At 46.3% G+C, this 15,382-nt stretch overlaps 1 protein-coding gene across 3 annotated transcripts in view; it reads left to right on the plus strand.

Annotated features, from left to right (window-relative positions):
* WNT3A (Wnt family member 3A) overlaps window positions 1-4,057 on the plus strand; it is a 130,690-nt gene extending 126,633 nt beyond the window's left edge. For all 3 annotated transcript variants that reach the window (XM_044295134.1, XM_044295133.1, XM_044295135.1), the window contains one exon: window positions 1,333-4,057. In XM_044295134.1, the coding sequence (XP_044151069.1) occupies window positions 1,333-1,812 (480 nt within the window). In that variant the 3' untranslated portion in view covers window positions 1,813-4,057. The remainder of the gene's footprint in view (window positions 1-1,332) is intronic.
* The last annotated feature ends 11,325 nt before the right edge of the window (window positions 4,058-15,382 follow it).

Raw genomic sequence — 15,382 nt, forward strand, 5'->3', positions numbered from 1 at the left:
TGGTCTCATCCCTGGTGACGCTCTGCCAGGCCTCTACTCTAGTGAAATGCATGCTCGATCGGATTCAGGTCCGGGGATTGACTCGGCCATTGCAGAACATTCCACTTCTTTCCCTTAAACTCTTTGGTTGCTTTTGCAGTCTGCTTTGGGTCATTGTCCATCTGCACTGTGAAGCGCCGTCCAATGAGTTCCGAAGCATTTGGCTGAATATGAGCAGATAATATTGCCCGAAACCCTTCAGAATTCATCCTGCTGCTTTTGTCAGCAGTCACATCATCAATAAATACAAGAGAAGCAGTTCCATTGGCAGCCATACATGCCCACGCCATGACACTACCACCTCCATGCTTCACTGATGAGGTGGTATGCTTAGGATCATGAGCAGCTCCTTACCTTCTCCATACTCTTCTCTTCCCATCACTCTGGTACAAGTTGATCTTGGTCTCATCCGTCTATAGGATGTTGTTCCAGAACTGTGAAGGCTTTTTTAGATGTCGTTTGGCAAACTCTAATCTGGCCTTCCTGTTTTTGAGGCTCACCAATGGTTTCCATCTTGTGGTGAACCCTCTGTATTCACTCTCGTGAAGTCTTCTCCTGATTGTTGACTTTGACACACATACACCTACCTCCTGGAGAGTGTTCTTGATCTGGCCAACTGTTGTGAAGGGGATTTTCGTCACCAGGGAAATAATTCTTTGGTCATCCACCACAGTTGTTTTCCGTGGTCTTCCGGGTCTTTTGATGTTGCTGAGCTCACCGGTGCGTTCCTTCTTTTTAAGAATGTTCCAAACAGTTGTTTTGGCCAGGCCTAATGTTTTTGCTATCTCTCTGATGGGTTTGTTTTGTTTTTTCAGCCTAATGATGGCTTCACTGATAGTGACCGCTCTTTGGATCTCATCTTGAGAGTTGCAAGCAACAGATTCCAACTGCAAATAGCAGACTGGAAATTACCTCTGGACCTTGTATCTGCTCATTGTTATTGGGATAATTAGGGAATAACACACACCTGGCCATGAAACAGCTGAGAAGTCAATTGTCCCATTACTTTTGGTCCCTTAACAAGTAGGAGGCACAGATGCAAACTGCTGTAATTCCTGCACCGTTCACCTGATTTGGATGTAAATACCCTCAAATTAAAGCTGACAGTCTGCAGGTAAAGCACATCTTGTTTGTTTCATTTCAAATCCATTGTGGTGGTGTATAGAGCCAAAAATTTTAGAATTGTGTTGATGTCCCAATATTTATGGACCTGACTGTATGTCCTAAAATGTTCTGATTTTGAGATGCATTATTGTTTGTGGTATGACTGACTGGTTCCTTCTTCTTCTATAGTCCATCACAGACCACAGACATCTCAAATGTAAGTGTCACGGGTTGTCCGGAAGCTGTGAGGTGAAGACATGCTGGTGGTCACAGCCAGATTTTAGAATGATCGGAGATTATCTCAAGGACAAGTATGACAGCGCTTCAGAGATGGTTGTGGAGAAGCATCGTGAATCCCGTGGTTGGGTTGAGACCCTTCGACCAAAATATACTTTCTTCAAGCCACCAACTGAGAGGGATCTGATTTACTATGAGAGCTCTCCTAACTTTTGTGAACCCAACCCTGAGACTGGATCCTTTGGAACACGAGACAGGATATGCAACATCACCTCTCACGGGATCGATGGGTGTGATCTCTTATGCTGTGGACGAGGACACAACACAAGGACTGAAAAACGAAAAGAAAAATGTCATTGCATCTTTCACTGGTGTTGCTATGTTAGCTGTCAGGAATGCATAAGGGTCTATGATGTCCACACATGTAAATAAGCAAGGATTCATTGATAAGACTCTTCCAAACCATAAACTGAAGACTTTGTTGGCCAGGCTTGACTCAGTGAGTCCTTTCAATATGACAGAGACCTTTTACTGTTTGACAAGTGTCCTACAGCTTCTTTGAAATCCCAAGATGTCCATGCAGAGTAGCTTTTCACTTAGGTGGAAATATCTGTAAACTCATTGTTGATTCACAATGCTGATAAAAGCAAACCTTCTAACATGTCACCACGAAGCGGAAAATTATGTGATATTGCGCCTATCTACTTTTTACGGTTAGAGAAGGTTCAACCCCAAAGATGGAGCCTATGAATTTAACATTCCAGATGTTTCTACTGTAGCACAAAACACTGCCTGTCTTCTATAATGCTGACTTCAGAGAACATGTTCTAATCTCTAGATAGATAAATAAAGCATTGTCGAATGATATAGCCATGCCCTGCCAAAACTGCCATATTTATATCCTAAGTAAAACATGATAGTTCCATTCCCATCGGCAGAAGGTTCTACTGAATGTAGACACATATGCCATCGTCACGTACATCAAACCGACACAAGAGAGAATCGTTGATTAAAACTGGCAATTGACATAATCATGAAATACCACATGCCAACATTATTTATGATGGCGGCCATTCTAAAGGGGCATTCATACAGTATTGTTCTATGATGAAAATGACCCTCCATCCTTGCAAAATTCAATATGTTGTATTGAACTTCTTGGATCATTTCATGCAACTAGTAGCCTTGAAGAGAGTGCCCGTGGTGGCCATTGACCAAGAAAAATGTTAAATCACATCCAAAAGTGTTCCGACCAATAGCATTAATTGGACCCAAATGATATTATACAGCACATCAATCAATGAAATGTTCCATCTAGAGTTTTCTTACGCCAGCACTGAAAAACTTGTCTCGTGTCACCTGAGCAATAACTGAAAGATGATTGATGGTCACAAAGGTGTCTACAGTAAAGTGAAATCTGCACTTAACAAGCTCAGCTACTTCTCATTGTATTCTTCTTCTACAGAATAGAAATATTAGACGAGACCATTGAATCGAGTGCGCTGTATCACGACTACAAAAACCTTTATCAGTCTCATGTGTTTCCTCTTTACTGTACCAGATTTTTTATATTTAATCGACTGATCCTTGTCCTCTCCGGCAGTACAAGCCTGCGCTTCCTATACTGCTTCTGGTTCCATTCCTTCTTTCATGGTCTCGAAAATGGACGAGACTAACGATCCAAATAATACGTCCTTCTAGCTAGAGATTTAGACCCATGTGTATTCACAGCAAGTGACGAGGAATAGACAAGCCAATATGACCAGAACTGAAGGGGCTGGAAGGACGCCAAGGGGAATGTCTGGTCAGAAGGCAGAATGGGTTCTTCTCTCCTTACAATGCTGCTATCCACCTGATCAGAACTATACAAATAGAATCCTTTTCTTTCTATGAAAGAAATTGCTTAGACAATAGTTTTTTTAAGATAAAACACAAGATGTGAAGTTTTGTACTAATTCATCTTCTGAGAATTTTTGTTGCAGTTTATTGAAAAGTCTTAAATTCATTGGTGACCAGGGAGATTATTAGCCCGAGAGCGCAATAGGCAGTGACTCCAGTTGTCGGCTCTTCAAGGACCAGCAAGATCTCACTGATAGCTGCGACGAAGAGCCTCAGAGACTCCATGTTGGTCATCTGAGGTCTTGATGAATGACAAAAAGTTCTTCTTGATAATGGATGATGAAATTGAGATGGTCTTGGTCAATAAATGGAAACAAGTCAATGACCGATTAGAACGCAACTCGTCATCCATACATATGATGACCTCAACAGACTGACTCCACCACGTTCCAATGTCTTCTTGTTCTCGACTTCTGTGACTGAGAATACAGCGTTTCACCGTAAACCTGTCGCCCTCCTTCTTCCATGATGCACCTGTATTGTGTAATATCATGTTCCAAAGCTATGTACAAATTAGATGACAACTTTTTTGTATTTTTTACGTTGGATGATTTTTTTTTATGACTATTTATTTTATGAACAAATGTATATATTAGTGAGAGTATATATTTTCAGAGATAACTCGTCAGGACAGTGTTGTCACTGCTTTGCTACTGTTGTTGTGACCTGAAAGTCTTATCCTGGTTCTTGCTGACAGCACATTAGTGGCGGCATTACAGTTATTGCCATGGTGTTCCCTGTACATTGCTAGATGTGTTAACTCTATACTGAGAATTAAATATGGATTCATTTTAAGTAACTCTCTGGAGACGTTGTCGATGCCTTTGCCTTTTACCTTACGTCAGTCTGTTCATTGATGGCATATCTGTGTGTTAAGTGGAAGGTATCTAAGGGTACTTTCACACTGGCGTTAGAAGAATCCGGAAACTGCCTGCCGGATCCGGAAATCTGTATGCAAACGCATATCATTTGTTTCCGGATCAGGATGCGGATCCGTCTGACAAATGCATTGATATACCGGACCCGTCTCTCCGGTGTGATCTGGAAAAAAGCATCCGGTATTTATCTTTTTCACAGATTTAAATGTCTGCGCATGCGCAGATGGGGAAACCGGATCCGTTTTTCCAGAACACTTAATGCCAGATCCAGCATTAATACATTTCAATGGAAACTAATGCTGGATCCGGCAAGTGTTCCAGAATTTTGGCATGCTGCGGTATTGTCTCCAGGCAAATACCGTAAAAGGGACTGGACTGAAGACATCCTGATGCACACTGAACAGATTGCTGTCCATTCAGAATGCATTGGGACAAAAGTGATGCGTTTCTTTCCGGTATTGAGCCCCTATGACGGAACTCCACACCGGAAAACTTTAACGCTGGTGTGGAAGTAGCCTAAGCCAACCATGGGTGATACTGTGAAAGAGACCAACATAGCATTACGTTTCCTAATCTGAAGCCTTCATATTGGTGATAAATGTTAAAGGTAAACCTGTCCAGAGAATCCCTGAGCCTCTGAGATGTTCCGGACAAATCCTGAAGAACATCGCAGACATTAAAAATGTCACGGGAAATACGTCAATAAAAGGCTCCGCACACAGGAGAGGCTGGGACACCTGCTCGCCCTCTGATCCTGGAGACCAGGTGTGCACATCCCAGATCTAAAGTCAGGCTTCATCTGATAGATCTACCCCCAGACTCTGAAGATGAAGAACAGCTTCAAGAAAACTCCTCACAGCTTCAGATCAGAGGAAGATGGTAATGACAAGAACATGAGGGCTTCTCAATGCCATTAGTCTCCAGACACCTGGTACGGTCAATATCACAGGACAGCGAGACTGCTGTTATAAAGGGTGCTGCAGACTACACATCCAGACTGAAGTTATAGGGGGCTCTCCAGACTGCTGTTATAGGGGCGCTCCAGACTGCACATCCAGACTGCTGTTATAGGGGGTGCTCCAGACTATACATCCAGTCTGAAGTTATAGGGGGCGCTCCAGACTGCTGTTATAGGGGGCGCTCCAGACTACACATCCAGACTGCTGTTATAGGAGGTGCTCCAAACTATACATCCAGACTGCAGTTATAGGGGCGCTCCAGACTATACATCCAGACTGCAGTTATAGGGGGTGCTCCAGACTGCTGTTATAAGGGGCGCTCCAGACTGCTGTTATAGGGGGCGCTCCAGACTATACATCCAGACTGCAGTTATAGGGGGTGCTCCAGACTACACATCCAGACTGAAATTATAGGGGGCGCTCCAGGCTATACATCCAGACTGCAGTTATAAGGGGCGCTCCAGACTGCACATCCAGACTGCTTTTATAGGGGGTGCTCCAAACTATACATCCAGACTGCAGTTATAGGGGCGCTCCAGACTATACATCCAGACTGCTGTTATAGGGGGCGCTCCAGACTATGCATCCAGACTGCTGTTATTGGGGGCGCTCCAGACTACACATCCAGACTGCTGTTATAGGGGCGCTCCAGACTATACATCCAGACTGAAATTATAGGGGGCTCTCCAGACTGCTGTTATAGGGGCGCTCCAGACTGCACATCCAGACTGCTGTTATAGGGGGTGCTCCAGACTATACATCCAGTCTGAAGTTATAGGGGGCGCTCCAGACTGCTGTTATAGGGGGCGCTCCAGACTACACATCCAGACTGCTGTTATAGGAGGTGCTCCAAACTATACATCCAGGCTGCTGTTATAGGGGGCGCTCCAGACTATACATCCAGACTGCAGTTATAAGGGGCGCTCCAGACTATGCATCCAGACTGCTTTTATAGGGGGCGCTCCAGACTATACATCCAGACTGCAGTTATAGGGGGTGCTCCAGACTATACATCCAGACTGAAATTATAGGGGGCGCTCCAGACTATACATCCAGACTGCTGTTATAGGGGGTGCTCCAAACTATACATCCAGACTGCTGTTATAAGGGGCGCTCCAGATTGCACATCCAGACTGCAGTTATAGAGGGCGCTCCAGACTGCACATCCAGACTGCTGTTATTGGGGGTGCTCCAGACTGCACATCCAGACTGCTTTTATAGGGGGTGCTCCAGACTATACATCCAGACTGAAATTATAGGGAGCGCTCCAGACTACACATCCAGACTGCTGTTATAAGGGGTGCTCCAGACTGCACATCCAGACTGCTGTTATAGGGGGCGCTCCAGACTGCACATCCAGACTGCAGTTATAAGGGGCGCTCCAGACTGCACATCCAGACTGCTTTTATAGGGGGTGCTCCAAACTATACATCCAGACTGCAGTTATAGGGGCGCTCCAGACTATACATCCAGACTGCAGTTATAGGGGGTGCTCCAGACTATACATCCAGACTGAAATTATAGGGGGCGCTCCAGACTATACATCCAGACTGCTGTTATAGGGGGTGCTCCAAACTATACATCCAGACTGCTGTTATAAGGGGCGCTCCAAACTATACATCCAGACTGCAGTTATAGGGGTGCTCCAGACTGCACATCCAGACTGCTTTTATAGGGGGTGCTCCAGACTATACATCCAGACTGAAATTATAGGGGGTGCTCCAGACTACACATCCAGACTGCAGTTATAGGGGCGCTCCAGACTGCACATCCAGACTGCTGTTATAGGGGGCGCTCCAGACTATACATCCAGACTGAAATTATAGGGGGCGCTCCAGACTACACATCCAGACTACACATCCAGACTGCTATTATAAGGGGCGCTCCAGACTGCACATCCAGACTACACATCCAGACTGCAGTTATAGGGGCGCTCCATACTATACATCCAGACTGCTGTTATAGGGGGCGCTCCAGACTATACATCCAGACTGCTGTTATAGGGGGCGCTCCAGACTATACATCCAGACTGCAGTTATAGGGGGCGCTCCAGACGATACATCCAGACTGCAGTTATAGGGGCGCTCCAGACTACACATCCAGACTATACATCCAGACTGCTGTTAAAGGGGGCGCTCCAGACTATACATCCAGACTGCTGTTATAGGGGGCGCTCCAGACTATACATCCAGACTGCTGTTATAGGGGGCGCTCCAGGCTATACATCCAGACTGCAGTTATAGGGGCGCTCCAGACTACACATCCAGACTGAAGTTATAGGGGGCTCTCCAGAGTATACATCCAGACTGCTGTTATAGGGGGCGCTCCAGACTATACATCCAGACTGCTGTTATAGGAGGTGCTCCAAACTATACATCCAGACTGCTGTTATAGGGGGAGCTCCAGACTACACATCCAGACTGCGGTTATAGGGGGCGCTCCAGACTATACATCCAGACTGCTGTTATAGGGGGCGCTCCAGACTGCACATCCAGACTGCTGTTATAGGGGGCGCTCCAGACTGCACATCCAGACTGCAGTTATAGGGGCGCTCCAGACTGCACATCCAGACTGCTGTTATAGGGGGCGCTCCAGACTGCACATCCAGACTGCTGTTATAGGGGGCGCTCCAGACTACACAGCCAGACTGCTGTTATAGGGGCGCTCCAAACTATACATCCAGACTGCTGTTATAGGGGGCGCTCCAGACTAGACAGCCAGACTGCTGTTATAGGGGCGCTCCAAACTATACATCCAGACTGCTGTTATAGGGGGCGCTCCAGGCTATACATCAGGACTGCAGTTATAGGGGCGCTCCAGACTATACATTCAGACTGCTGTTATAGGGGGTGCTCCAGACTATACATCCAGACTGCTGTTATAGGAGGTGCTCCAAACTATACATCCAGACTGCTGTTATAGGAGGTGCTCCAAACTATACATCCAGACTGCTGTTATAGGGGGCGCTCCAGGCTATACATCAGGACTGCAGTTATAGGGGCGCTCCAGACTATACATTCAGACTGCTGTTATAGGGGGTGCTCCAGACTATACATCCAGACTGCTGTTATAGGAGGTGCTCCAAACTATACATCCAGACTGCTGTTATAGGGGGCGCTCCAGACTGCACATCCAGACTGCTGTTATAGGGGGTGCTCCAGACTATACATCCAGACTGCGGTTATAGGGGGCGCTCCAGACTATACATCCAGACTGCAGTTATAGGGGCGCTCCAGACTATACATCCATACGGCAGTTATAGGTGATGCTCCAGACTATACATCCAGACTGCTGTTATAGGGGGCACTCCAGACTATACATCCATACGGCAGTTATAGGCGATGCTCCAGACTATACATCCAGACTGCGGTTATAGGGGGCGCTCCAGACTATACATCCATACGGCAGTTATAGGGGCGCTCCAGACTATACATCCATACGGCAATTATAGGTGATGCTCCAGACTACACATCCAGACTGCTGTTATAGGTGATGCTCCAGACTACACATCCAGACTGCTGTTATAGGTGATGCTCCAGACTATACATCCATACGGCAGTTATAGGGGGCGCTCCAGACTACACATCCAGACTGCTGTTATAGGGGGCACTCCAGACTATACATCCATACGGCAGTTATAGGCGATGCTCCAGACTATACATCCAGATTGCGGTTATAGGGGGCGCTCCAGACTATACATCCATACGGCAGTTATAGGGGCGCTCCAGACTATACATCCATACGGCAATTATAGGTGATGCTCCAGACTACACATCCAGACTGCTGTTATAGGTGATGCTCCAGACTATACATCCATACGGCAGTTATAGGGGGCGCTCCAGACTACACATCCAGACTGCTGTTATAGGGGGCACTCCAGACTATACATCCATACGGCAGTTATAGGGGGTGCTCCAGACTATACATCCATACGGCAGTTATAGGTGATGCTCCAGACTATACATCCATATGGCAGTTATAGGTGATGCTCCAGACTATACATCCATACGGCAGTTATAGGGGGTGCTCCAGACTATACATCCAGACTGCTGTTATAGGTGATGCTCCAGACTATACATCCATATGGCAGTTATAGGTGATGCTCCAGTCTATACATCCAGACTGCTGTTATAGGTGATGCTCCAGACTATACATCCAGACTGCTGTTATAGGTGATGCTCCAGACTATACATCCATACGGCAGTTATAGGTGATGCTCCAGACTATACATCCATACGGCAGTTATAGGGGGCGCTCCAGACTATACATCCATACGGCAGTTATAGGTGATGCTCCAGACTATACATCCATACGGCAGTTATAGGTGATGCTCCAGACTACACATCCAGACTGCTGTTATAGGTGATGCTCCAGACTACACATCCAGACTGCTGTTATATGCTACATTCTGGGAATATCCCCTCAAATACTAATCTTCATTCTAAATAAATATCTTTATTTTTTATTAACTAAACAAGGTTCTGTTTTGAATAATTTAGATATAATAAGAGATAATAACTAAAGGCAGTGGAGAGAATGGAAAGTCAGAAACATGGATCCGAACGATTGAAAGTTTATAGGGCATCTGTCAGCAGATCTGTCCCCATGACACCGGCTGACCTGTTGAATGTGGCTCGGCAGCTGGCGGTATCTGTGTTGGTTCCATGTTCACGTGCTCCCGCAGTGCTGAGAAAAATGATGTTTTAATAAATGCTAAAGATGATCTAGGAGCAACGGGGGCGTTACCTTTACACCTAGAGGCTCTGCTCTCTCTGCATCTGCCTCGCCCTCTGCACTTTAATTTACAGGACCGGGCAGTGAGATCGTCATCACTCCAGGTCCTGTCAGAGTGGAGAGGGGGTGGCAGGTTTCAGAGATGGCAGAGCCTCTAAGAGGAGTAATGGCAACGCGAGGCTCGTTTCCATATACTAAAACATCCGTTTTCTCAGCACTGCACATGTCAACATGGGACCAACACAGGCGTCTTCCGCTGCAGAGCGCACATGTAACAGGTCAGCCGGTGTCATAGGGACAAATCTGCTGACAGATGCCCTTTAAGCTGTAGTAGTAAAACCACAGACACAAGGCCACTGAAGCATTTTTTACATCTAAGGACTTCTGGAAGTGTCTAAAATGTGTAGTCGGTCATGTTTCTGTGGATGTACTGTGGAGCAGAATTTAATGCTGCATCCATAAACAATGGAAGACCCTTATCCCGTGAACGGTCTGGTCAATGCAGGATCTGAGGGTCTAGAGGAGCACTGGATGTGTTGTGAGCAGATAGTTATGGAAGAGCTGACATGGAGTAACTAGCAAAGGTAACGATATGGTAATAGGAAGCACATCAACCATGAATGGAGAACGTGTCTTACACCAGGTGGGACCTCAGAAGGTTTTAAAGGGGTTTTGCCATCACATACAATAGGGGCATATGGCTAGGATATGCCCCCATATACTGATAGGTGCAGATCCCACTTCTGGGACCCGCACCTACAACGAGAATAGAGCGGGGAAATGAATGGAGGCCGCACTGCGCATGCGCAACTGCCCTCCATTTGTTTCAATGGGGCCGCCGAAAATAGCTCCCCGCTTCATTCTCCTTGTAGGTGCGGGTCCCAGAGGTGGCGATATGCCCCCATTGTCTGATGGGAATACCCCTTTAAATTCAGATTCAGCAAATATAAGGGGCTTCTCCAAGTATCCGGTCGATGCTAAAGACACTTTTGTTGATTAACCAACTGACTGGAAAATTTAATTTTTTCTACTTCTGTTCTAGAGGATGAGAATCCGGCATCTTCTGGTCCTTGTCAGGTTATTTGGTGCTAAACTCCAGAACTAAAGGGTGTATTACACCTGCTGACCTTTCGGCAGATGATTGCTAACGAGTGTTCGTAGTAACGCTCTTTAGGGATCATCTTGCAGTGTAATACTGCCGCCGACTGCCCAACGAACGAGTAAACGCTCGTTCTGCACATAATGGAGATCTTTTGACGGGTTAAAAAATCATTGTTGGCAGGCGACAGATCATAGTGTCTAATCACAATCTGCTCCCGGCAAACAATGATTCTGTATCGGGAAGAGCTATGGCATAACGATCGCTCCTCCCAACACTGAGGAGGAGATCGCTGCATGTATTTCAGCAGTCTCCTCCGCTAGAGAGCAATGATTGCCGGGAAGGAATCGGCTGTGCAATACATTGACTTATAGGAGAGCTACCTTCCGACTGGTGGCCCTCAGAAGCACGGCTTTCTTGGTTTTGTAAAGAGATCTAATTTACATACCCTTTTCCCAGGGGAGCATTGCATGGCCTATAAGACTCCTTCTGCCTACCAGGCGCTCTCCACGAGGGGAAACAGTACCCCCTTGATATAGGTCCATTTACATGGACAGGTGTCTGCCCATAGCAAGTCATGACATAGTAAGTCGATTGGCTCTCGTTTAGTCACCGTTCTCCTACAGTTTCCAATATTGTCAGCCATACATCTCATTGGTTGTTGGAGCATGGGTTCTACGTTTCTATAGGGTAATGTCTGGGTCGGTCATCGCCTCTTGTAAAGGAGTCTGAAGATCTCACCAACCAACCTCCTCGAGTCCCTTTTTTGGGAGTTCCTGGCAATCAGTCCCCCAGATAAAGGATGTCGGAGATACTAGATGGTCGTGTTTTGTTCTCACCACCGTCTACATTGTCGCCGTCAGAATTATTAGATTCATTTTTCTAATCTGTATTTTTAAGCATTGAATTTACTATTTAAATGAAGTGCTGACATTTAAGTTTTTCTGTATGTTCAGGAAACGGACAGTTGACAACGAACCTGTCGGGGATCTTTCCCTTATCTTGTGTTTTTTCACCTTCACAATGAAATCTGGGTCACCCTGGTGGGCAGCGCGGCTCTCCTGCCGGGGCTTTCTTCTGCAGGACCCCCTTCTTTATGTCCCCGCCAGCAGTTATTGCCGATGATTTTCTCTGAAACAAAACGTTCCCTCCTCTTGCCCAGAGCTGGAGACCAAACCAAAGCTCTGCCAATTGGCTTCTTTACAGAAGAGGCTTACTCGGCTTGTAAGGTTCCTTCTGAGTCAAATCAGGAAATCTGTGCTGAATTAAGCGGCTCAGTTAATTATTCCACTAGAAATTGGTGGAGGATTATTTGCTGGACAGAAGTGAGATGCTCTTTTCTTTCATTCAGCACAATGGAGGGGCTGAGATCCCCTGAAAACCTCGGCCTTACATTAACCCACAGATTCCTGTATTATTGTCTGTCGGCCCATCCTCTCTATACATTGTGAAAGCTTGATTAATACTGTTTCTGCGCAGAATGGAGAAGCCATTGTCTTCTGCTGGGCCATGATTCGCCTTGTGTGTTTTGTACAGCGTGGCACCGACCTCATACTTTCCATGAAGGGATTAGTACCTATTTAGACGCATCAGCTGGAGAGCACATTCAAGTGGGAGACTGGGGCCGGTGGGAGAAATTGAGACGCTCTTAATAGACTGCGGCCGGCTTTATTTGCACACATTCCTCTCCGGTCACTCATGATCCATCCCGAATCCAGGACACCTACTCAACCTGACGTTCATACCATGCAAGCCTGTCCGTGGGAACATCTGTCGTAACGGGGGGGGGGGGGGGTTGTTCTATTATAATTCATATTAATGGTTCAAATATTTGGAAGGACTTTTCAAAGAGTATTTGCCATTTATCATTTATTTTTGTTTATGCACCAATTAAATAGAATATTGGGGTGTGCATGGAGGGTGCACTTAGAGGGTATGTACATGAAGGGGGTGCTCTTAGAGGGAATATACATGGAGCAGTGTACCTGCAGAGGCTGTATATGACTGAGGGGATGTACATGGAAGGGTTGTATATGGAGCAGGTGTTCATGGAGGGGGTGTATCCCCAATTACACAGGGTCCCGGCTTCTGGATCCAGTCTGGACCTTGAGGGACTTGGGCCTGGGCCACCTCATCACTGACAAACACAAGCACATCAGAATTTTCAGTGATTTAAGATGACAATTAGGATTGTGGACAAGTTTTTCTTTAATCTACTTCTCTATATGACATAATCGGGGGTGTAGTCAGGAAGACAAAACTGCCAGCAATGAGGCCGAATAGGCAGAGCTAAGAGTTTAGGGGGAACTATCTAATTAGCATTGTGTATGTCACTCATGAAAGCGAAGGGCACGATTATGTAAATGTGGTAAATTATTGCAATAAACATTGAACATATTGCTAGATATAAGAGATTGCCATGTAGTTACTTCCAATGACATCTCTTTTCATTGTAGATGTTCACATTTCCTTTTCTTCTCCATCTGCCCCAGACCACCATGATGAGTTCTCCTGCATGTTTTACAGCCCCTCACTACTACACCTATCTCCAGATCCAAGAACAGACGCTAAAAATTTAAATCCCTGATCAGACCCCTATGTTAATTCCCTAAATTAACCCTCCTTCATATATTGGCAAGGAATATAGGGGGTCATTTAGTAAGTGATATACGTTTTCTGGCGTATACACTGTATCTGTCACTGTTTGCAGCTCAATCTGCAACTCCCCCCCCCCCCCCCCCCCCCCTCAAGCCAGGTTTAATAAAGGGGGCAGGGAAGGAAACGGGCCGGAAGGCCCTTCTCATTTATCATGTTCTATGCCTGTTTTAGGTGTAGAAAATGGTCTACATTTAAGCCAGCAAGAAAGCGGTCTTACATTTTGACCGGCGGTGGATACGGCAAAGTAATGTAGATGTCATCGGATCCACCTCCAGCACAAGGGATCTAAAACGCTGGTCTTAATAAATTAACCCATAGTTCTTTTAGGCTTGGAAATGATGACTATAATATTCTGCTGTCTGTGGCTCCCGAGATACTGTCCACTACTGGCCGGGATATGCTGGGAGTGATAGTACCAGAACATCGGTCATAGAAGTTCTGCAGCAGAATACAGCGATATACCCTCTATGGTTATGGTCAGGACTGTGGTCTATTTACAGTAGTGGTTGCTGAAATATTAATCAAATTCTCGTAGAAGCATTCATCCCCTTCCCACTCCTCTCCCACAGACAATGGCATTCACTCTCTTCCCACTTATTCCTGAGTGGCAGCAGCATTCCCTCTCTTCCCACTCCTCTCCCACTGACAGCAGCATTCTTTCTCTGCCCATTTCATCACTGGCAGCAGCACTTTGCCCATTTCACATTGGTAGCAGCATTGTCCCCCTTCCCACTTTCCCCTCTGGCACCAGCATTGCTTCCCTACCTCACTGACAGCATCATTCTCTCTCTTCCCACCTCTCCCCCACTGGCAATAGCACTCTCCCCTCTCCTTCCATGTGGCAGCATCACTGTCTACTTGTTATGGCAATGTGTGAAGAACCACTGTGTCAACCAAAAGATTTGACTTTGGGCTAATCCTATGTGCATTATCCTGGCAGTTCCCCCTGGCATAAAAACTCAATACGGAGATCAGGCACAGGTCAGGAATCTGAGGGTCATAGAAAATGGGCAGAAGTTGTTAGACAGGCACAACTGAGCAGGATACTAGTAGACTAGGAACCTACTTTTCAGGCAGGAAGGTGCCTGAAGTACTTGAAGGTGGCCAGCCATTGGGAGGCATGAAGGTCCAGACTGAATCAGGAAGCTAGGACCCTGTGTAATTAGAGTGCATGCGCTGGCCCTTTAAGAGCCAGAGAGAGTGCATGCCCTATAGAGCAGGAGTGGCAGAAGCAGGCCACACCCTGCATGGTGTCACAGAGCAAGGGAAAATGAGAGGCTGGTTGGTGGCACCAGGACATAGACCAGGGCAGGCGAGAAGTCCAGTGTTGGCCCAAAATCGTGGCCTCTGTAACATCCCCTTCCCCACTGACAGTAGTCGAGGTATTGTCCTACTTTCCACCTATTCTCCCATATACACCATTCACTTAATGGCAGCAGGAGGAATACAGATGTAATGGTGATGCTGGAGGGAGAGTGTCAGAGATCTCCAGGCTCCTGTCTTATTTCTTCTGCGGAGCCTCTCTAGTTGTCACCGCCAGATCTCTGGGAAGTTCTGACAGACGTTCTTCAGTACCTCTTGCATGATGTTCTTTTGTTTTGGTTTCGCTTTGACATCTCTTCTCCCTCTCCCAGCTGTCATCTATTAGCAGTGATTGCCTCCCTTTATATCCCCTCCCATACTGCCTCACTTTGCGGTTTATACTACTTCCTGGATTGTGCTCACTGCTAGAAGTTTGCTACTGCTGGTTTCTCAGATAAGTCTATCCCTTTATT

This window comes from Bufo gargarizans, chromosome 5, assembly GCF_014858855.1.
Source record: "Bufo gargarizans isolate SCDJY-AF-19 chromosome 5, ASM1485885v1, whole genome shotgun sequence".
Classification (NCBI taxonomy): Eukaryota; Metazoa; Chordata; class Amphibia; order Anura; family Bufonidae; genus Bufo; species Bufo gargarizans.